Raw genomic sequence first — 21,241 nt, forward strand, 5'->3', positions numbered from 1 at the left:
TAACATTTGTGGTGGAAATTATTAGCCCTCCAAATGACCTATTGTACCTAAATATAGGAGACACGCGTTTGTAATGGTGTACAGTTAGGTATAGTAGGTTTTATTATGTTCCTGGAGGGCTCAGAATACAAAAATAAAGGAGTTAAGGTGGGGATTGTTCCTGGGTTCTGTTGTTAAGTCCACTGCACTGCCCACTAGGCTGCCCCTCTGATGCCTCTCCAATCTGCAAGGATATCTGTGTGGCCACGTTTCTCAAAATGATGCCAGAAAGACGTTCTGATGTGGCATTTATAATTGGACGTTTCAGTTTGGAAAATGACTCTTCTTGCAGATGTCTTCTGTGCAAATACGTCCATGTTAGAACCATTTTCAAAAATGGTTCTAAGATGGACTTTTTTGAGATGTAATGAGCTAAATGTCCTAATTCTGACTTGGATGTTTTTTTTCGAAAATGCTCCTCAATGCATTTAGATTTTAAGTTCTATTTTGTGGAATATGTTTTCAGCTGATAAGATGGATCCTGATTAATGAGGAGTGTTTCAGCTGGTAATAGGGTTCTTAACGGTCAAAACATGATTTGATTTTTGATTTTTGTGGTAAGATCTTGTTATTGCCAGAATTTTGTAGACAGAGGGAAAACTATGGTCTGTAAGAATCTTGTGTGTGTTATTTCACAATTGCCTCATTATTACTGTGTGTTTTTGCTATTTTAAAGCAATTATTTACTAAACAATGTTTTTTCTGTAATTCTGTTGTTCTATAAGTTTATGCAAGTATTTCAGAAGTATCAAGAGCTAGTAAAACGGCCAAGCATAAGGAAAGAATTGATTTTAGAACGGGAAACACTACTTTCAAGACTAATGGATAATATAAAGGTAAGGCCTGAAGTATGACACTTTTAAGAATTATATCATATTTTTCTGTTGATTGAGCCTGTCTTTGCTTGCAAACTTTTTAATGTAATGGTGCTGTTGAAAACTTATTTCATATCACTGTTCTGGACTGTGTTAAGCTAATTAGCACTAAACTGTTTGGAACTTTTAGTTTTCCAAATTAATACCATGAGTGGGAAAGCGCTGGGTACAAATAAAAAAAACAAAACAGTGCTGCTTTACTGCTTGTACAGGTGTGCATCAAAATTGTTGTTCTGTGATTGTATCAATTATATTTGTAGTGTTCTGTTGGTAAGTAAATTGATTGGTTAATTATATTACATAGGTTTCCGATCAGACTTTGAAAGTCGATGCCACGGTATTCCTGGTGAAATATCGGGGCCACTTTCAGGCAAGAACCTTCCAGAAGTTGTAAATAATATTGTTTGGGTGCGTCACTTAGAATTGAAGGCAAGTCACGTTTTTAAAACAAAATATAAAGTTGCATGTTGTTTATTTTCCTTTTTTTCTGTTTTTGAAAAGACTACTGTACATGTATACTCTTATGTTAGAATCTATGAATTAGAAAAAAGGGTTGTTTTAAAAGTCAGTATTTCTTTTTTTCAATGTATTTAGTCTGGTGTTTGTAGTAAGTTCACTCTTTTGCAGTACTATTAGAATTGACCTTTGATGTCTGTAGAATGTGGTTTTATGCTTGCACTAATATTAAAACAAAAATTCCTGTTATCATAGTACAACTTAAAAAAAAAAAGAAAGAAGATTTGATTTTTAAAATAGATGTTTCCAGCCAAGATAAGGATTAGATTTCATTTACAATCCAGAGAAGATAATTCTAGGCTAGGAGCTGAGTCCATGTTTGTTTTGTATTTTGAAGTTACTAAGTTGAAAGCTTCTTCACTATGGGGGTCTTTTACTAAGCTAAGGTGGCGTTTTTAGCACGCACTAATGACTAGCATGCGCTGACGCCCATTGGGATATAGGGGCATCTACTACTACTACTACTTAACATTTCTAAAGCGCTACTAGGGTTACGCAGCGCTGTACAGTTTAACAACGAAGGACAGTCCCTGCTCAAAGGAGCTTACAATCTAAAGGACGAAGTGTCAAGTTGGGGCAGTCTAGATATCCTGGATGGAGGTATAATGGTTATGTGCCAAAGGCGACTTTGAAGAGGTGGGCTTTGAGTAAGGATTTGAAGATGGGCAGGGAGGGGGCTTGGCGTATGGGCTCAGGGAGTTTATTCCAGGCATAGGGTGAGGTGAGGTAGAAAGGGCGGAGCCTGGAGTTGGTGGTGGTGGAGAAGGGTACTGAGAGTAGGGATTTGACCTGTGAGCGGAGGTTACGGGTAGGAACGTAAGGGGAGATGAGGATAGAGAGGTAATGAGGGGCTGCAGATCGAGTGCATTTGTAGGTAAGTAGGAGAAGCTTGAACTGTATGCGGTACCTGATCGGAAGCCAGTGAAGTGACTTGAGGAGAGGGGTGATATGGGCATATCGGTCCTGACAGAAGATAAGACGTGCAGCAGAGTTCTGAACGGATTGAAGGGGGGATAGATGGCTAAGTGGGAGGCCAGTGAGGAGTAGGTTGCAGTAGTCAAGGCGAGAGGTAATGAGAGAGTGGACGAGTGTCCGGGTGGTGTTCGGGCATCTCTAGTGTTTAGCACGTGCTAATCATTTGCGGGTGCTAAAAACGCAACGGTGGCTTAGTAAAAGACCCCCTATAGTATGTGTTCCATGTATATTACATGTTTTGTTAATGAGATTTGCCTTTAAGGTGGATGACGCCATGAAGATCGCAGAAGCTCTTCTCTTTGACTTGTCTGGATATCAGTCTTTCCGTCGAAGTGCAGATGATCTTCTAGAACAATTTAAAATATATGAACAAGATCATTTTGATGACTGGTCCAGAGAAATTCAGTCTGGTTTGTCAGATTCCAAATCTGGAATTTGGTAAGATTAAGTAATATTGTAATAATATAATTTGCAATATTGTCATGTTTATAAAATGTCATGTAGAGACAATGTCAATACTTCACATTTATGAAGAAATTTGCACTTGTTCTTAGCAAGGCTGAGATAATTATGATGCAAGAATATTCCCAAGACCAACTGGAGATATATGCATGTTATCAGTGTTATTTTATTTTATTTATTCCACTTTTCACTATGCACCATTGCTAATGGGCTATTTTTACATAGAATGTATGAGACTTAAATGAAAAGTAATGCCTCCACCTCCATAATTTTTCAACAGATGGCAGCTCTGACACGCTACACATGTTCACTTGGTCTTTGAAATCTCTTGCTTCACCTCAGTGAAATGTCTATGTGAAGAGGCAGTTTTGTTGTTGTTTGTGAAATGAAAGCATGCAGTGAGCATTTGGTGTGATTTAAGCAATATGTTGTCATAATACTTTTGACTCTCAAAGGAGTCCCTCCAATTGAAATTCACCACTGCTTGCAGATTGTAGTGGTGACTGTGATGTGAGTACTGGGAGTTGGTGGGCCAAAAAATGTAAAGATTGGGGAGGGCTGATTTGTATGATCACTAACAAAATGGATGATCTGTGACATAAACGGGTAAGTCTCATATAAAGAGAGATTGTCGAATTCATAGTTGGAGGATCACTCAAAGCATTACACTGCAACCCTGGAAGCTTTGAAAAGAACAATTGAGAAGAGTTTGGAAGCTAAAGAAGGAAATTTTGTTACAATGCTAGGCCTCACACAGTATGAAATACCACAGAGACAATTTCAAAGATGGGTTTCAGTCTTGCCCCATCTACCATACAGCCTAGACTTAGTGCCATGCAATTTCCATCTTTTTCCATCAGTTAGAATGTGTTAGGACCTGGAGTCGGTGAACCCTTGGACCGTAGTTGGATTCGTGCCACCCAGTGAACCCGGAGGTCAGGTAGGCCCCCAACTACCTCCAGGTTAGGTCTGGCAGGAACAGAGAGATGAAGGGGTACTGGGCTTGAGACTGGAGTTGAAGGCACACTACAAGAGTAGCACAGAGACCTATTGCAAGGCAAAGAAACTCTGGCAGCCATCCCCTAAAATGGAGCTCCAGGTGTCTGATGTCATCTTGGGAACCTCCCTGGAGACCCACTAGTAGTAGGCAAAAAAGGAAGCCCCATGCGTTCGCCCAGAGAGGCTGATGGGAAGAAGGCCTGTAGGACACTAGAAATGTCTGCTTAGGCAGATCATTGAGCAGTAGGGGCAGGAGGAGACCCTCGGGAATGCCGCAGCACCCAACTCTAGCACCCAGTAGCAAAATCAGGTGAGCTGTGGGGCCGTTACAGTAAACCCCCCTCCCAAAATAAAACCCTCCCTGGTTTTAGGTTTCAGGGGAAACTTACGATGAAACCGCCAGACAAGCTGGGGAGTGTGGACATAGACCGCAGGCTCCCTGGCATTTTCTTCAGGCCAATACCCTTTCCAGGCAGTAAAATACTGGAGCTTACCCAGCAGCCTTCTGGAGTCAAGAATGTCCCGGACTTCATATTCATGGTCCAGGTCTAGAGTCACTGTGACAGGCATAGGTCTCTTCTTCCTTCTGTTCAGGACCAGAGGCTTGAGGAAGGAGATGTGAAATATATTATGGATCCGCAGGATGAGAGGCAACTTCAGCTGGTAAGCCATGGGCCCCACTTGGTGAACAATGGGATATGGCCCAATGAACCAAGGAGTAAATTTAGTAGGAGTCCTGAGATGAAAACTCAGGGTGGATAACCAGAGCAAATTCTTGGGTCGGAACTGAGGAGCGGGATGTCTTTCTTATTCCTTGTACCTCAGAGCAGCTTGAAGAATATGTGTTTTTTTTTCTATAGCTTATCAAGAGTCATGGCTGTGGCCTCATCGGCAGGTATGGTGGCAGACAGAGGTACTGGTAAGGGTACCTGAGGGTGCCGCCCAAAGTTTATCTGAAAGGGAGAGGATCTGCATGGTGGTTATAACTAAATTCGGCCCAGGGTGGTAATTGTGGCCAGTTTTGTTGGGCAGACAAACAGCTGCGTCGGAAAGTTTTTTCAGAATTTGATTGACTCTCTCCATCTGTTAGTTTAGAGGTGATAACAGGACGAAAAGTTCAGGTTGATACACAGGGTGTTGCAGAGGTTGTGTCAGAATCTTGAGATGAACTGGCAACCCATGCAAGCAGAAGATCTTTGAGCCAAGGCAGATGTAGATGGTAGGCCAGCCAGCGGAATGAAATGAGCAATCTTAGAGAACTGGCCAATGACTGTCCAGATGGTGGTGAATCCTTCAGAATCAGGAAGATCAGTCACGAAGTCCATGGTGATGTATATCCACAGGGTCGTGGGTATGGGAAGAGGTTGAAGTAGACTCCAGAGATGAGTACGAGAAGCTTATGGCAAGCATTCACCAGGCAAGAAGTCGCAAAATCACACACATCTTTCCTTATCTGGTCCACCAGTAAGTTCGGAAATAATTCCAGAGTTTGTCGTATTTCTGGATGTCCAACAAGCTTAGAGTCGTGCCCCCATCTAAGAACAGCATCTGAGTTGCTTAGATACTTCAGCATTGCCCAGGGGTACGGGTAGACAACGGAGGCTAAGATTTTGGCTGGATCCAAGATAGGCTGCCAATCAGGGCTTTCATTGGTGGGCTCGAAGGATTGATAGAGGGCATCTGCTCATAAGTTCTTCTCAATTGGATGAAAGACCACCTTGAAATCAAAATGAGGAAAAGAAGAGGACCACTGAGCCTGGCAGGGATTGAATCTTCGGGCCTCCTGAAGGTATAGGAGAGTTTTGTGGTCCATGGTCACAGTGAAGGGGTATTTGGCGCCTTCCAAGAGGTGATGTTACTTCTCTAATGCCAACTTGCTAACCAACAGCTGCCGATCTCCAGTAGTGTAGTTCCTTTCTGCTGGTGAGAACTTATTGGAGAATTAAGCACATGGTAATAGTTTACCCTTAGAAACATTCTGAGATAGGGACAGCCCCAGTCCCGATGGATGATTCATTGACCTCCACCACGAAAATCTTCTTAGGGTCTGGATAGTGGAGCATTGGAGTATAGGTAAATGCCTGCTTCAATCGGTCAAAGGCAAGTATCGTCTCCTGGGGCCAATTCTGGATATTCGCCTCCTTCCATGTAGGGCAGTAAGGGACACAGCAAGGATAGAGTGGCCCTGTATAAACTGATGGTAGTAGTTTGGCGAAACCTAAGAAATGTTGTATGGCTTGTCGCACCTGGGGGCGTGGGCAGTCGTGAATGGCATCTGCTTCGCTGGATCCATCTTAAGTCCCTGGTCTGATACAATATAACCCAGGAAGGGCAGTTCCCTTTATTCAAAGGAGCCCTTCTCTAATTTAGCATAGAATTGATTCTCCCAGAGACGACATAGGATCTGTTTCATGTCCTCTCGATGTTTTGCAAGCGTCTTAGAGAATATATCTAGCACACGTCTTAGAGAATATCAATTTATCTAGCACACAAGTCAGGAGCAGGTCCCAGAAGATGCTGTTGATGAATTTTTGAAAGACAGCTGGGATGCTGGTGAACCCGAAAGGCGCAATCAAGTATTCATAATGACCATCTGTCTATTAAAGGCCGTCTTCTGGTAGTCACCCTTATGAATACAAATAAAGTTGTAGTTACCCCTCACATCCAACTTGGTGTAGATGTGGGCCCTTGAAGATGATTGAACAGCTCTGTTATCGTGGAAGCCGGTACTTGTTCTATTGTAATGGCATTTAGGCCCCAATAGTGGATACATGGGCGGAAGTTCCATCCTTCTTCCCCATAAAGAATAAGCCTGCTCCAGCTGGAGAAGTGGATGATTGGATAAACTCTCTCTGACTATCTCTGTCTTGTAGTCAGACATGGTCTGAGTCCTCGAAGTATGGAAAAGGGGGTAAACCACCTGCATGGCGGCATTTTACCCAGCTGGAATCGATGGGGTAGACGTAGTCTTAGTGTGGAGACTCATTTCGTGGAGACTTGCTTCTTGGAGAAGACATTGGCATAAGCCACGTAGGCCCGAGGCAGACCCTCCAGAACACTTATGTCCGCAGAGGCTAGGACTGGATGGGCATTACAGAGTCTAAGAAGAAATAAGTAGAGAGTATGACACAAGCTTCAAAACAGGGAGTGTGTTGCAATTCCTTTATTGCACCAAACAGAGACCTGACATGGGACCGTGTTTTGGTGGTAAGAATCGCCTGTCTGTGGAGTCAAAAATGCAGTATCTTTTGTTGAATGAATTAGAAATCAATGGCGCCAAAAAGGAAATGTGTTGAATACACAGATTCCAAGTTTTTTGCACACCTTTTGGAATCTATGTATTCAATACATTTCCTTTTGGGCACGATTGAATTCTAATTCATTCAACAACAGATATTGCATTTTTGACCCCTGAGGCAGGCGGTTCTTACAACCGAAACACGGCCCCATGTCTGGTCTCTGGTGCAATAAAGGAATTGTAACACACTCCCTATGTTGAAGCTTGTCACACTCTGTACTTCTTCTTTCTTCTTGGACTTCACATAGAGATGTTTTCCTGGTTTGCTGTGCATTACAGAGTCCAAACAGCGTTGCTGGCAGGTATCTTTCCAGGATACAGTTTCTCCCGTCTGCCATTCTATATTTGGGTTATGTTTCTGAAGCCAGGGTAAACCTAGGATAATAGGATTTACTGATGTCTGTAGCACATAGAAGACGATGGTCTCCTTATGGAGGACCCCAATTCTCAGGCATACTGGTACAGTTTCAACTTTAATATGTCCCTGGTTGTTCCTGTAAACTGACCAGTCTGGAATGGCCCTAGGAAGATCTTTGGTAGGAATGCCAAAGTGGCCAAACAAGTGCCTTGTCAATGAAATCTCCTCCTGCTCCGGAGTCTATGAAGGCCTCAGTCATCCTAACTTGGTCAAGTTTGAACAAGGCTGGAACCAGGAATTGGGTGCAGGGAATTTAGCCTGTTAATCCTAGTGCTGCTTCCTCTACCAGGCCTAGGCCAGAGAGTTTCCCGACTTCTTGTCCTGCCTCCTCACAGTAGATACATAAGTTTAAGGACATGTGTCTTTGCTTCTCTTGTTCAGAAATGGAAAAAAAGGTCCACCTGCATAGGTTTCCCCTGTATCCGGAGATCCGATTTCCTTTCTGGGGGTTGAACAGGATGCTGAAACCTGGGAGCTAGTTGAACCAACTGGCAGGAGGACTGTCATTCCCGAGCCCGTTCCTGAAACCTGACATCCAACAGATTACAAAAACTGATAAGATCATCCAATGAGGAAAGGACATCCCGGCCTCCACTTTGTCCTTAATGTGGCGATAACTCTTGCCAGAAAACTGCTACCAGGCTTTCATTTGTTGCTGTTCAATTCAGATGCTAAAGTGTGGAAATGTGTGGCATATCCCCTAAAGTGTGAGATCCCTGTCTCAGTCGCATAGAAGCTCCGAAGCTGCGGAAGAGGCCTTCTCTGGCTCCTCAAATACCCTATGGAATTGTTCTAGTAAGACGTTAATGTTGTTGAGCACTGGGTCGCTCCATTCCCAGAGTGGTGAAGCCCATGTAAGGGCTTGGTCTGTCGATAAAGAGGTGATATAGGCCACACTTCCCCGGTCGGATGGGAAGTCTCTGGCTTGAAGTTCAAAGATGATTAAACATTGATTAATAAACCCCCTACAAGTATTGAGGTTGCCATCTTGCCTAGAAGGAGGTGCAAGATGGGTGCCAGAAGAAACTGGGGCAGATATAGGTAAAGTAGGATCTAGGGCAGATGCAGTCGCTCCTTGCAACTACGCTGATTCCTGTATCTGATCCATATGGGTAGATAGGCTCTGGATGTAGCCAGACAACTGCTGAAGCTGCAGGGCCAGTTGTTGTAGTAATTGCAAAGCGGATGACTCTTTGGAGCTCATGGCCTTGCAACCTGTCATGCCTTGAAGTTGAGCCCTTGGACCATAGTTGGATTGGTGCTGCCCAACTAAGCCGGAGGTCAGGTAGGCCACAACTGATGGTAGGCAAATCACCCAGGCCTAGAGCAGGCAGGAACAGAGAGGCGAAGGGGTACTGGGCTCCAGGCTGGAGCCTTGAGCTGGAGGCACACTACAAGAGTAGCACGGAGAACTGTTGCAAGGCATAGAAGCTTGACAGCTGTCCCCTAAAATGGAGCCCCAGGTGTTTGACGTAATCTCAGGAACCTCCCTGGAGACCCTCCAGCAGTAGGCAAAAAGGCAGCCCCACACGCAAGTGTCCAGAGAGGCCAGCAGGAGGAAGGTCTGGAGAACTTGTGGTAGGCCCCGGGATGCTGGGAATGTCTGCACAAGCAGACTGATGAGCAGCAGGGCGGGAGGAGACCCTGGGGAACGCCGTGGCACCTAACTTCGATGCCCAGCAGCAAAACCAGATGAGCCATGGTGCGAAAGAGCACGTCAGGGCCGTGACAGAATGAAAAAGTGGAAAGGACTGTAAGCAACTAGTTGGAGACGAGATTTATTTATTTATTTATTTATTGTTCCCTTATATCCCACATTTTCCCACTCATGCAGGCACAATGTGCATGAGATGTGCAGTTCATTCATGAAGGCTTTCAAAAACTTGTCGATTGTTGGCAGAAATATCTGGCAAATGATGGCAACTATATAGAAAAGTAAATCAAGTTTAAAGCACTATGGAGAAATTAGGTCTTACCTGATAATTTTCATTACATTAGTCCTTCCCACTATTCCAGAACCTGTGGGATAGTCGTGTCCATCAACCAACAATATAGCTGAAAACTGAGCTGAGGCATATCGCTCTTGGCATCTAGTCCAGCTCCTCAGTATTTACGCAGTCAAGCAGTAGGGATAATATTCCAGAATAAATTCAACAATCGTAAACAACTAGCTAACCTAACACTAACCAGATGAGCAAATGTGTGGACCTCTGTCATCTTTGGACAACTGACAGCTTGCAGCAGGAGACCAGCCCCATGACCCCCCCCCCCCCCCTTTCACTATGCAGCCTCACACTCCTTTGGCAGACTGGATAGAGCTCCTCAAAGTAAAGGAGTGTTGTTTCGCACTAGCCATCTAGCTGGTACCCACCAGCAGGTGTGCATAGGCAGTAGCTAGACTATACTTTACTTTACTCTCTGTTCTGCATGCTTCCTTGTCCACTACCAACAAGGCTGAGGGCTTTGGAAGATGCACAAACAGTTGCTTCATATCACATATTGATGTGTTTACAACAATGGTGGATATGGGAGGGGAAGGGAGGGAAATGAACTAGATACAGCCGTAGGGAATATATACATGAGGCGGGAGAGAAACTGATATGTCTGTCCTCTTACAATAGCAACCAGTCAGGTAGTAAGCAGCAGGTGTCTTTGGCCATAGCAGAGACTGCTCTGTGTTCAGCAGACCAGAGGGCAGGGGAATAGTGTATGCACCAGCCAGGAGCTGCCTACAAGGGAGGACAAGCAGGAACAGTTACTGGAGGAACCCACTTCCCTTATTGTGAAATTTTCAGATGGCCCTATACTACTACTACTTAACATTTCTAGAGCACTACTAGGGTTACGCAGCGCTGTACAATTTAACAAAGAGAGACAGTCCCTGCTCAAAGAGCTTACAATCTAATAGACAAGTGAACGTTCGGTCCGATAGGGACAGTCAAATTGGGGCAGTCTGGATTCACTGAACGGTAAGGGTTAGGTGCCGAACGCAGCATTGAAGAGGTGGGCTTTAAGCAAAGACTTGAAGACGGGCAGGGAGGGGCTTGGCGTAAGGGTTCAGGAAGGTTGTTCCAAGCATAGGGTGAGGCGAGGCAGAATGAGCGGAGCCTGGAGTTGGCGGTGGTGGAGAAGGGTACTGAGAGGAGGGATTTATCCTGTGAACGTAAGGGGAGATGAGGGTAGAAAGATAGTGAGGGCAGCAGACTGAGTGCATTTGTAGGTAAGAAAGAGAAGCTTGAATTGAATGCGGTATCTGATCGGAAGCCAGTGAAGTGACCTGAGGAGAGGGTGATATGAGTATATCGGTTCTGGCAGAATATGAGACGTGCAGCAGAGTTCTGAACAGATTGAAGGGGGGATAGATGGCTAAGTGAGAGGCCGGTGAGGAGTAAGTTGCAGTAGTCCAGGCGAGAGGTAATGAGAGCGTGGACGAGAGTTCGGGTGGTGTGTTCAGAGAGGAAAGGGCGAATTTTGCTAATGTTAAAGAGGAAGAAGCGACAGGTCTTGGCTATCTGCTGGATATGCGCAGAGAAGGAGAGAGAGGAGTCAAAGATGACTCCGAGGTTGCAGGCAGATGAGACGGGAGGATGAGGTGTTATCAACTGAGGTAGAAAGTGGAGGAAGAGGAGAAGTGGGTTTTGGTGGAAAGACGATAAGCTCGGTCTTGGCCATGTTCAGTTTCAGGTGGCGGTTGGACATCCAGGCAGCAATGTTGGATAAGCAGGCTGATACCTTTACCTGGGTCTCCGCGGTGATGTCTGGTGTGGAGAGATACAGTTGGGGGGTGTCATCAGCATAGAGATGATACTGGAAACCATGAGATGAGATCAGGGAGCCCAGGGAAGAGGTGTAGATTGAGAAGAGAAGGGGTCCAAGGACCGATCCCTGAGGAACACCAACAGGTAAGGGGATGGGGGTGGAGGAAGATCCATGAGAGTGAACTTTGAAGGTGCGGTGGGAGAGATAGGAGGAGAACCAGGAGAGGACAGAGCCCTGGAACCCAGATGAGGACAGTGTGGCAAGAAGTAAGTCATGATTGACAGTGTCAAAAGCGGCGTATAGATCCAGGAGGATGAGGATGGAGTAGTGGCCTCTGGATTTGGCAAGGAACAGGTCATTACAGACTTTAGAGAGTGCTGTTTCTGTCGAGTGAAGAGGGCGAAAACCGGATTGAAGCAGATCGAGGATGGCATGAGAGAGAGAAAATCAAGGCAGCGGCTGTGGACTGCGCGCTCAAGTATCTTGGAGAGGAAGGGTAGGAGGGAGATGGGGCGGTAGTTGGAGGGACAGGTAGGGTCTAGTGATGGTTTTTTGAGGAGTGGCGTGACTACAGCATGCTTGAAGGTGTCGGGGACAGTTGCAGTGGAGAGAGAGGGTTGAGGATATGACAGATGGCGGGGGTGATAGTAGGAGAGATGGTGTTAAGTAAGTTGGTGGGGATGGGATCAGAGGAACAAGTGGTGCATTTTGAGGAGGAAAGAAGGCGGGCGGTTTCCTCCTCGGAGATATCAGAAAAGAAGGAGGTCTGGGTTGGTTGGTTGAGGGAGAGGGTTGAAGGGTGAAGAGGAGGAGGAGGCCCCACCTCAGGGCTTACTGAACATGAGGGGAAGGACAGGGATAACGTTAAAAAGCTGGAATTCTGATACTTGTTGGGTGGGTTCACTTTTTAGGAAATTTACAATACATAAATAAAATGGTCCCCCTCAACTCCAGGAATGTGTGGGGGTATATGGGCAAAGTTGAATGGGATTTACCACACAAATGGAGATGTGGAGGACTGACACTAAACAATAGGATCCAGGTGAAAAGAGACATGAAGCGCAAGGCTGGAGAGAAGCTACCAGATGTGGACTCCATGAACTTCAGACCTGCGAAGATCATGGTTCACAAACCCATTCCCAGGGCATCCTTCCCTCTCCCCCCCCCAGGTTAGTTAGACAGCCACAAATGGTTATTTTGATGACATTCACAGCTGCACATATCCCTACAATTCCATTGCATCAATTTTTAAGCAACAAATAGGTTAATAGCATGAAAGCAGTTTGTATCACAGTCCACTATTGTCACCTGTGTTCTGCTGAGCATTGCTTATGCTGTGTCTTGTCCAGCAGCCAGGTCCTGCCACAAGCAAGAGACAAAGGCAGACCAGGACTCGGGTCATCTCCCTAGCAAAGAATAGGATCAGAGGTCTCTGCTTACCTGGAGACAGTGGCAAAAGGGGACTCCAGCTGGCTCATGGCTTCCAGGGTTCAGCTGCCTAATGCTGCAGAGTCAGAATGGAGAGCAAATGAGAGTTTTCCCAAGTGTGGAAGATTCCAGGCAGATGAGAAGCCACCACCTCCTTAAGAATGTTAAGGCAGCATTTACAGTCGAAAATGGTGTCTAAAGTCACAAGATTTAGATGTCATTCTTCCCAAAATGTTTTCATGTATGGGTCATAATAATAATAATAAAAAAGTCCATCTCCAAAATGTCTAAGTGGCTGCCGCTGAAACATCTCTAGTGCCCTATAAAAATATACATCTTTAGATTTTCAGCCCTTCACATCCCAGAATTGTTATGGCACCCAAAAAGGCCCCGAGCAGTAGGTTTCAAGTCCTTTGGTAGTACATTTGGTTCAACAGATAATTATTCTCAGCCAAATTCACAGCTCATATCCTTCAAGACTACTTTTTCAGCTTCAGAGGAACTGAAATTTCTCCTCATTATATGACTGATGCAGATTTTACGTTTCTCCCTAATCCCCTAACGGACCCCAGCTTTTCAGTTCTGGGTCTTCTCAACAAACTCCCTTTTGATTCTGTCCAGAATCAGCCACACAAGGAGAGAAAGGTAATTGTTCAAAAAGAGAGGCAGCCACAACATCATCGACAGTCTGCAGCATGGTAGCATTCCATATCATGCTGATCAATCCATAGACTGGTGGGTTGTGTCCATCTACCAGCAGGTGGAGATAGAGAGCAATCCTTTTGCCTCCCTATATGTGGTCATGTGCTGCCGGAAACTCCTCAGTATGTTCTCTATCTCAGCAGGTGGTGGTCACACACAGCAGCTCTGGCTAGGTCTCCAAGCCTAATTTTTAGGTTTTGTTGAGTACCTGGGGTTGAGGGCTCTTCTTGAGCAAGTGCAAACCTGGTGGCGCCAGGTCCCTCCTTTTCTCCCCCCCCCGCTGGCTCCGTTAAAAAAAAAAAAAAAAAAAAATTTTTGGACGTCCTTAAGGGCGTTTATTTCGACGTTTATTTAAACGTTTATTGCAGCTACTCACTGGGACACCAGGTCGTTACAGCTCGGAGCGAGAAGCAGGTAATTTTTACCTTTTTATAGCGGGCAGGGGGTTCCCCGATCGATCTCCACGTGGCCTATGGCGTCGGAGGGCGAGGGCGCCAAGAATCGCTCCCTGGACCGCGTGTGCGCTTCTAGCGGGGATGCGGGGGTCTTAAAGTCTGATTCGCCCTTGTTGGGTGTCAGTTCGGAGGCCGGTCAGTGTCCCGGGTCTTCCTCCGGTGCGGCGTTTTTTCCCGCCATAAACGCCCATCCCCCGCTGCTCGCCTCCGCCATCTTGGCCGGCCACTCTGCTCGGACGGCTTCTTCTTGGGCCGCCCTTGAGCTGGGAGACGGCAAAAAAGCGGCTAAAGTTAAGCGCCGTTCTTCCCGCGCAGCTCCTTCGCGGAGTGTCACGCCGGACGCCATCTTGGATGCGCAGCATGTTTCTCCCCCGCTCTTGCGAGCGCCGGTTGAGGGTGCGTCTAGGGCTGTGGCCCAGGCTGCTGAAGTGCACAGTCTGGGGGGTTTCTCCCCCAAGTTTATTTTGCTGCTGCATCAGGCCTTCCTTATGCAAAACGCTGCCCCTTCTCCCTTGTCCGATAAAGGGGTTGAGGCCCCTGGAAGTAAACGCCCTCGGGTGGATTCCCAGGCCTTAGAGGACTCTGTTTCCTCTGATGTAGATGAGGGCAGCGTATCTGAGTTCTCCCAACGGTCCTTTGGGGATTCCTTGGAGGAGACGGATTCCCGCTCGGATGGAGCGGATGACCCCTCTGCAGCGCGGATCTTTCGCTCAGAGGATTTGCCCAACCTGTTAGTGCAGGCCATGAGCATTTTGAAGATTTCCTCTCCAGAGGACGTCTCTCCCTCAGCCCCTGTTGGCTCCGCCATTATGCTGGGGACGAAGCGCCCGCCTAGAACCTTCCACGTGCATGATGCCATGCACACCTTAATTTCGGCTCAATGGGATGTCCCGGAAGCGAGCCTCAAAGTGGCTAGGGCTATGTCCCGCCTCTATCCTTTGCCTGAAAGTGAACGGGAGGCCTTTCTTTGGCCTACCGTGGATTCTTTAATCACTGCGGTGACTAAGAAAACGGCGTTGCCGGTGGAAGGTGGCACGGCCCTAAAGGACGCCCAAGACAGAAGATTGGAGGCGGCCTTAAGGTCGTCCAAGGCGGCTGCCTTAAGTTTGCAGGCCTCAGTTTGCGGCTCCTACGTGGCCAGGGCGTGCCTGACGATTGTGCAGCGGGCTTCCCCCTCGGATCCTTCCTTGAGGGCTGATTGGCCGGCCCTGGAATCGGGCTTGGCTTCTTTGGCAGACTTACTGTATGATGTCTTGAGAGCCTCGGCTAAAGGTATGGCTCAGACAGTCTCTGCGCGGCGGTGGCTTTGGCTGAAACATTGGTCTGCGGACTACGCCTCTAAGTCCCGCCTGGCTAAGTTGCCTTTTAAAGGCAAGCTGCTCTTTGGGGTCGAGCTGGACAAAATTGTGACCGATCTCGGCACGTCTAAGGGCAAGAGGTTACCAGAGGTCAGGGCTCGGGCCAGTGCTCGCCCCGGTATCTCCAGAGGACGGTTTCAGGAAGCCCGTCGGTACCACCCGGGCAAGTCGGGCTCCTCTGCCCCCTCTTCCTTCAAGAGGAACTTCTCCCCCAAGCAGCATTCCTTTCGCAGAGACCGCCGTCCTGGAGGTGCGCCCTCCGGTCCTCCCCAGGGTCTCGTACCCAATGACGGGGTCCTGGTCCATGGCCCAGTGCAGATTGGAGGACGCCTGTCCTCGTTTCTGGTCGAGTGGACCAGGGTAACTTCAGACGCTTGGGTGCTGGAAGTCATCAGAGACGGCTACAAGCTAGAGTTCTGCCGACCCTTAAGAGATGGGTTTGTACTCTCTCCCTGCAAGTCTCCGGTCAAAGCTGTGGCAGTGCAGCAGACCTTGGACAATCTGATCCGCCTGGGTGCGGTCGTTCCGGTGCCAGAAAATCAGCTTGGCAAGGGACGTTACTCCATTTACTTTGTGGTACCAAAGAAAGGAGGTTCTGTACGGCCTATCCTCGACCTCAAAGGGGTCAATCGGGCCTTGAAAGTTCGGCACTTTCGCATGGAGACTCTCCGCTCTGTTATAGCGGCAGTGAAGGCAGGGGAGTTCCTGGTATCCTTGGACATCAAGGAAGCGTAATTGCATATTCCCATCTGGCCTCCTCATCAACGCTTTCTGCGTTTTGCAGTCCTGGGCCGACACTTCCAGTTCAGAGCCCTCCCGTTCGGGTTGGCTACTGCTCCGCGGACCTTCTCCAAAGTAATGGTGGTCATCGCGGCCTTCCTGCGAAAGGAAGGAGTACAAGTCCATCCTTATCTGGACGACTGGTTGATCCGAGCCCCCTCTTATGCAGAGTGCGGCAAAGCTGTGGACCGGGTGATTGCTCTTTTGAGCTCCCTTGGGTGGATCATCAACTGGGAGAAAAGCCAGCTGCGCCCGACTCAGTCCCTGGAGTATCTGGGAGTTCGATTCGACACCCAAGTGGGCAGAGTGTCGGATTGTCAAACTTCAGGCTCAGGTGGACCAGTTCCTAGTAGCCTCTCCGCTTCGGGCTTGGGACTATGTGCAGCTGTTGGGCTCTATGACGGCCACGATGGAAGTAGTGCCCTGGGCCAGGGCTCATATGAGACCACTACAATACTCTCTGCTGCAGCGCTGGACTCCGGTGTCGGAGGATTATGCTGTGCGCCTTCCCTTGGACCCAGCACTGCGCAAGGCGCTGAGCTGTGGCTGAAGACAGACAAGTTGTCTGCAGGGATGCCTCTTGTGACCCCGGAGTGGATTGTCGTCACGACGGACGCCTCTTTGACGGGCTGGGGAACCCACTGCTTGGGAAGGACAGCGCAGGGGCTCTGGTCTCCTGCAGAGGCAAAGTGGTCTATCAACCTCCTGGAACTCAGAGCCATTCGGTTGGCGCTTTTGGAGTTCCTCCCGGTACTGGCGTTGAAGCCAGTACGGGTCCTGTCGGACAATGCCACGGCTGTGGCCTATGTCAACCGCCAGGGAGGTACCAAGAGCGCCCCTCTAGCCAAGGAGGCCATGAATCTATGCCAGTGGGCGGAAGCGAACCTGGAACAGCTGTCAGCGGCCCACATTGCAGGAGTCATGAATGTCAAGGCGGACTTTCTCAGTCGCCATACCTTGGATCCCGGAGAGTGGCAGTTATCGCTCAGGCTTCTTGGACATCACGAAGCGCTAGGGTCAGCCGAGCCTAGATCTGATGGGCGATCATCGGCCAATTGCCAAGTGCCGCGCTTTTTCAGCAGAGGACGGGACCCCTCGATCCCTGGGAGTAGAATGCTCTTCTCCAACAGTGTCGACGAGCAGGAGCTCTCTATGTGTTACCGCCCTGGCCCATGTTGGGCAGGGTGCTAGAGCCGGGTGGCAAAGCCTCCGGCCGGATAATCCTGGTGGGTCCGGACTGGCCCAGACGTCCCTGGTATGCGGACTTGATCAGGCTCTCAGTGGACGACCCTCTGTGGCTGCAGTGGAGCAGGGCCTGTTTGCATCAGGGTCCCGTGGTAATGGAGGATCCCTCCCCCCTTTGGTCTGACGGCCTGGCTATTGAGCTGGCAGCGTCTGAGGAAGAAGGGCTTCTCAGACAAGGTCATCGCCACTATGCTGAGCGCGAGGAAGCGCTCTACTTCTACTGCTTACGCCAGGGTTTGGCGTACCTTTGCAGCGTGGTGTGAAGCAGGCTCACTTTCTCCCTTCAGTGCTCCAATTTCTTCAGTGCTGGCGTTCCTGCAAGAAGGTCTGGAGAAAGGCCTGTCGCTCAGTTCCCTTAAAGTCCAGGTAGCGGCGCTAGCTTGCTTCAGGGGCCGCCTGAAGGGTGCTTCCCTGGCTTCGTAGCCAGATGTGGTACGTTTTCTCAAGGGAGTTAATCACCTGCGCCCTCCTCTGCACTCAGTGGTGCCTGCGTGGAATCTCAACCTGGTGCTAAGAGCATTGCAGAAGTCGCCTTTTGAACCCTTGTCGAGGGCATCTCTGAAAGACCTGACGTTGAAAGCAGTCTTTTTGGTGGCTATCACTTCAGCCAGAAGAGTTTCCGAGCACCAGGCACTCTCATGTCGAGAGCCTTTTCTGCAGTTCACTGAGGCAGGGGTGACTATTCGCACAGTGCCTTCCTTCCTGCCCAAGATTGTTTCTCGCTTCCATGTGAATCAAGCAGCTCTGTCTCCCGTCCTTTCGTAGGGAGGACTACCCGAGGAATACTCTTGCGCTCAAATATCTGGATGTGATACGATCATCATCAGATACTTGGACAGTGACCAATGATTTCCGGAAAATCGGATCATCTGTATGTCCTGTTTGCAGGTCCTCGTAAGGGTCTGCAGGCTGCTAAGCCTACAGTGGCAAGATGGGTCAAGGAAGGCATTACAGCGGCTTTGTGGCCGCGGTGCAGAGGGTGCCGCCTATTCGCTGAAGGCTCACTCCACTAGAGCTCAGGCGGCCTCGATGGCAGAGGCCGGGTCCGTCTCCTTGGAAGAGATATGCAAGGCGGCAACTTGGGCATTGGCCCATACCTTCTCCAGGCATTACCGCTTGACTGTGGCTGCTCGAGCGGAGGCCCGTTTGGAGCTTCAGTGTTGCGGTCAGGTATTTTAATGTCCCGCCCTGGGTGAGTACTGCTTCGGTACATCCCACCAGTCTATGAGTTGATCAGCATGATGATATGGAAGGTAAAATTATGTATCATACCTGATAATTTTCTTTCCATTAATCATAGCTGATCAATCCATAGCCTCTCCCAGATATCTGTACTCTTTATATTCTGGTTGCATTTCAGGTTCAAGTTTATTCTTCAGTTCCTGTTCAGGAGGACTTCGTGTTCAAGTTTTTCAATGAATTCTTCAAGAGTTGAGACGAGTTTGTGTTACAGTGAGCTTCTGCATTCCTCTCCCCTCCGTTTTACGGGGCTGGATTGAGACATAAATTCTGCCAGCGCTCCCTCCCGCTTCGTGCGGCTGTAGGCAGCTTTGTACCCCCCCGCTTCGGCGGTGTTAGGGTCAGTCAGCTCCTCCCGCGGTTGCGGTTGCAGGATAAGCTAGATCCCCCCGCATCGGCGGGGTGGTGTCCCTCCCCCACTCCGCGGGGATGAGCTGGACGGATTCCCCTCCCCCACTTGTGTGGGGATGAGCTGGGTTAATTCCCCTCCCCCGTTTCGGCGGTGGTGAGCTGGGCAGAGTGTCCCTTTGTGGGTGTAATTCTCTAAGTGCTGAGTCCTGCAGATTGAGCTTGGATATCGACATACTGAGGAGTTTCCGGCAGCACATGACCACATATAGGAGGCAAAAGGATTGCTCTCTATCTCCACCTGCTGGTAGATGGACACAACCCACCAGTCTATGGATTGATCAGCTATGATTAATGGAAAGAAAATTATCAGGTATGATACATAATTTACCTTATGAACAGTAGGCTTGGGCGTAGTTTGGGGGTGCGAGGGGGCATTGCCTCGCCAAACGCAGGGTCGGTGCAATGCTGCAGGCAGCTCTTCCTCCGTCCCGCTCTCAGCTCCTCGACCGACAGCCCTCCTCTCCGTTCCTTCCCCCCACCTGCGCGTTTAACCCTTTTATTTTCAGTGGCAGCAACGGCAGTGAAGAAGAAAGCACAGCGGGCTCGCCTCCAGCTTCTCCCTTCCCTCACACAGTGTCCCACCCTCGCGGAAACAGGAAATACATAATCGCCGAATGGCGGACACTGTGTGAGGGAAGGAGAAGCTAGGAGGCGAGCCCGCTGTATTGTGTTCTTCACTGCCGTCGCTGCCACTGAAAATAAGAGTTAAATGGTGTGTGTGGGGGGGGGGGGCAGGAACGAACGGAAGAGGAGGAGGGCTGTCGGGGATCTGATGGAGGGCAGGGAGGATCGCTGGACATGGATGGGAGGGGAGGGCAGGGGGAGAGAAGAGATCGCTGGATGGAGAGGAGAGGAGGGGAGGGCAGGGGGAGAGAAGAGATCGCTGGACATGAAGAGGAGGGCAGGGGGAGAGAAGAGATCGCTGGATATGGAGAGGAAAGGAGGCAGGGGGGGGTAGGGAAGAGATTGCTGGACATGGGAGGGCAGGGGATGAGAAGAGATCAACTGGACATGGATGGATGAATGGGGACAGGGATTTTGCTGGATATGGGTGTATGGAGGAGAGGGCAGGGGAGAATGGAGAGTTGCTGGACATGGATGGATGGAGGGCAGGGGAGAAAGGAGAATTGTTGGTTCTCCGAGGACAAGCAGGCTGCTTGTTCTCACGACTGGGTGACGTCCGCGGCAGCCCCCACCAACCGGAAAAAAGCTTCGCGGGACGGTCGGCACGCAGGGCACGCCCACCGCGCATGCGCGGCCGTCTTCCCGCCCTGCGCGACCGCTCCCGCGAGTTCCTTTTTTTTCCGCGTCTGGAGAGAGTCGTGCCCCGCCGCTCTCTCTGATTCAGCCGCCGGATTTTCGATCGCGTTTACGCCGATCGTGCTTTTTCTTTGTTTATTTCGGTCTAGTTACCGTCCGGTTTCTTTAAAAAAAAAAAAAAAAAAGAAACCCTGCGCGTGTGGAGCACGCGCTCCCTTTTTTCCCTCGCTTCCAGCGGGACGCTGCATTGCGGCCTAGTGGCCGCACGGTCGTTTTCCTTTTTCGTGTGTGATTTCAGCCACCATTGACGACTTTGACTTCGCCGACGCGATTTTTCCGTCGATGTCCTCGAAGTCCCGAGTGGATTTAAAAAGTGTGGTCGCTGCGGCCGGCCATCTCGCAGACCGACACCCACGCTTGGTGCCTCCAGTGCCTCGGGCCGGAGCACAATATCAAGTCGTGTTCTCTGTGTCTCGGTCTCCAGAAACGGACTCAGGTTGCGAGGCAAGTTCTGCGGGACCGTCTTTTGGAACTTGCGCCGGCACCTCGACGTCGACCTCGAAGGCATCGGTAATCGACCCTTCGGTACCGGTATCGATGCCCGAGACTCGGCACCGATGGCAGCGACCCCAGGAGAACAGGTCCCGTCGGCCAGCCGTCCTCCGGTGAGAGTGGGGTGAGAGGCCGCGTGGGCAGTTCGGCCCCGGTCACTCCCGCAACTCGTGGGCCACTGGACCGAACCCTGTCTGACCCGGTACCTCGAGACCGAGGTGGGATCGACCTCCGCCTCCTCCATGCCTTCCGGCTGCCGGTGACGGGCATCGTAAGAAATATAAGAAGCGTCGTCACCGGTCGCCCTCGGTGCATCCGGATATCGGAGAGAGGTCGACGCCGAAGCGTCATCGTCGAGAGGAGAGGTCTCCGTCGTTGTGGAGGTACCGACGCGTCGGGTTCCGGCACCTCGGTGCCGTCTCCTGGCCCCCAGCAGCTTCTGGCGCCGACACCCCTACCGGCCCCCACCG

General features: G+C 49.4%; 1 protein-coding gene across 1 annotated transcript in view; it reads left to right on the forward strand.

Annotated features, from left to right (window-relative positions):
* The window catches only part of DYNC2H1 (dynein cytoplasmic 2 heavy chain 1), a 1,078,189-nt gene that overhangs the window by 70,367 nt on the left and 986,581 nt on the right, over positions 1 to 21,241 (forward strand). The window contains 2 exon segments of the mRNA XM_030202388.1: positions 765 to 875; positions 2,668 to 2,843. Coding sequence (XP_030058248.1) covers positions 765 to 875; positions 2,668 to 2,843 — 287 coding nt within the window.

Source organism: Microcaecilia unicolor, chromosome 4 (assembly GCF_901765095.1).
Source record: "Microcaecilia unicolor chromosome 4, aMicUni1.1, whole genome shotgun sequence".
Lineage (NCBI taxonomy): Eukaryota > Metazoa > Chordata > Amphibia > Gymnophiona > Siphonopidae > Microcaecilia > Microcaecilia unicolor.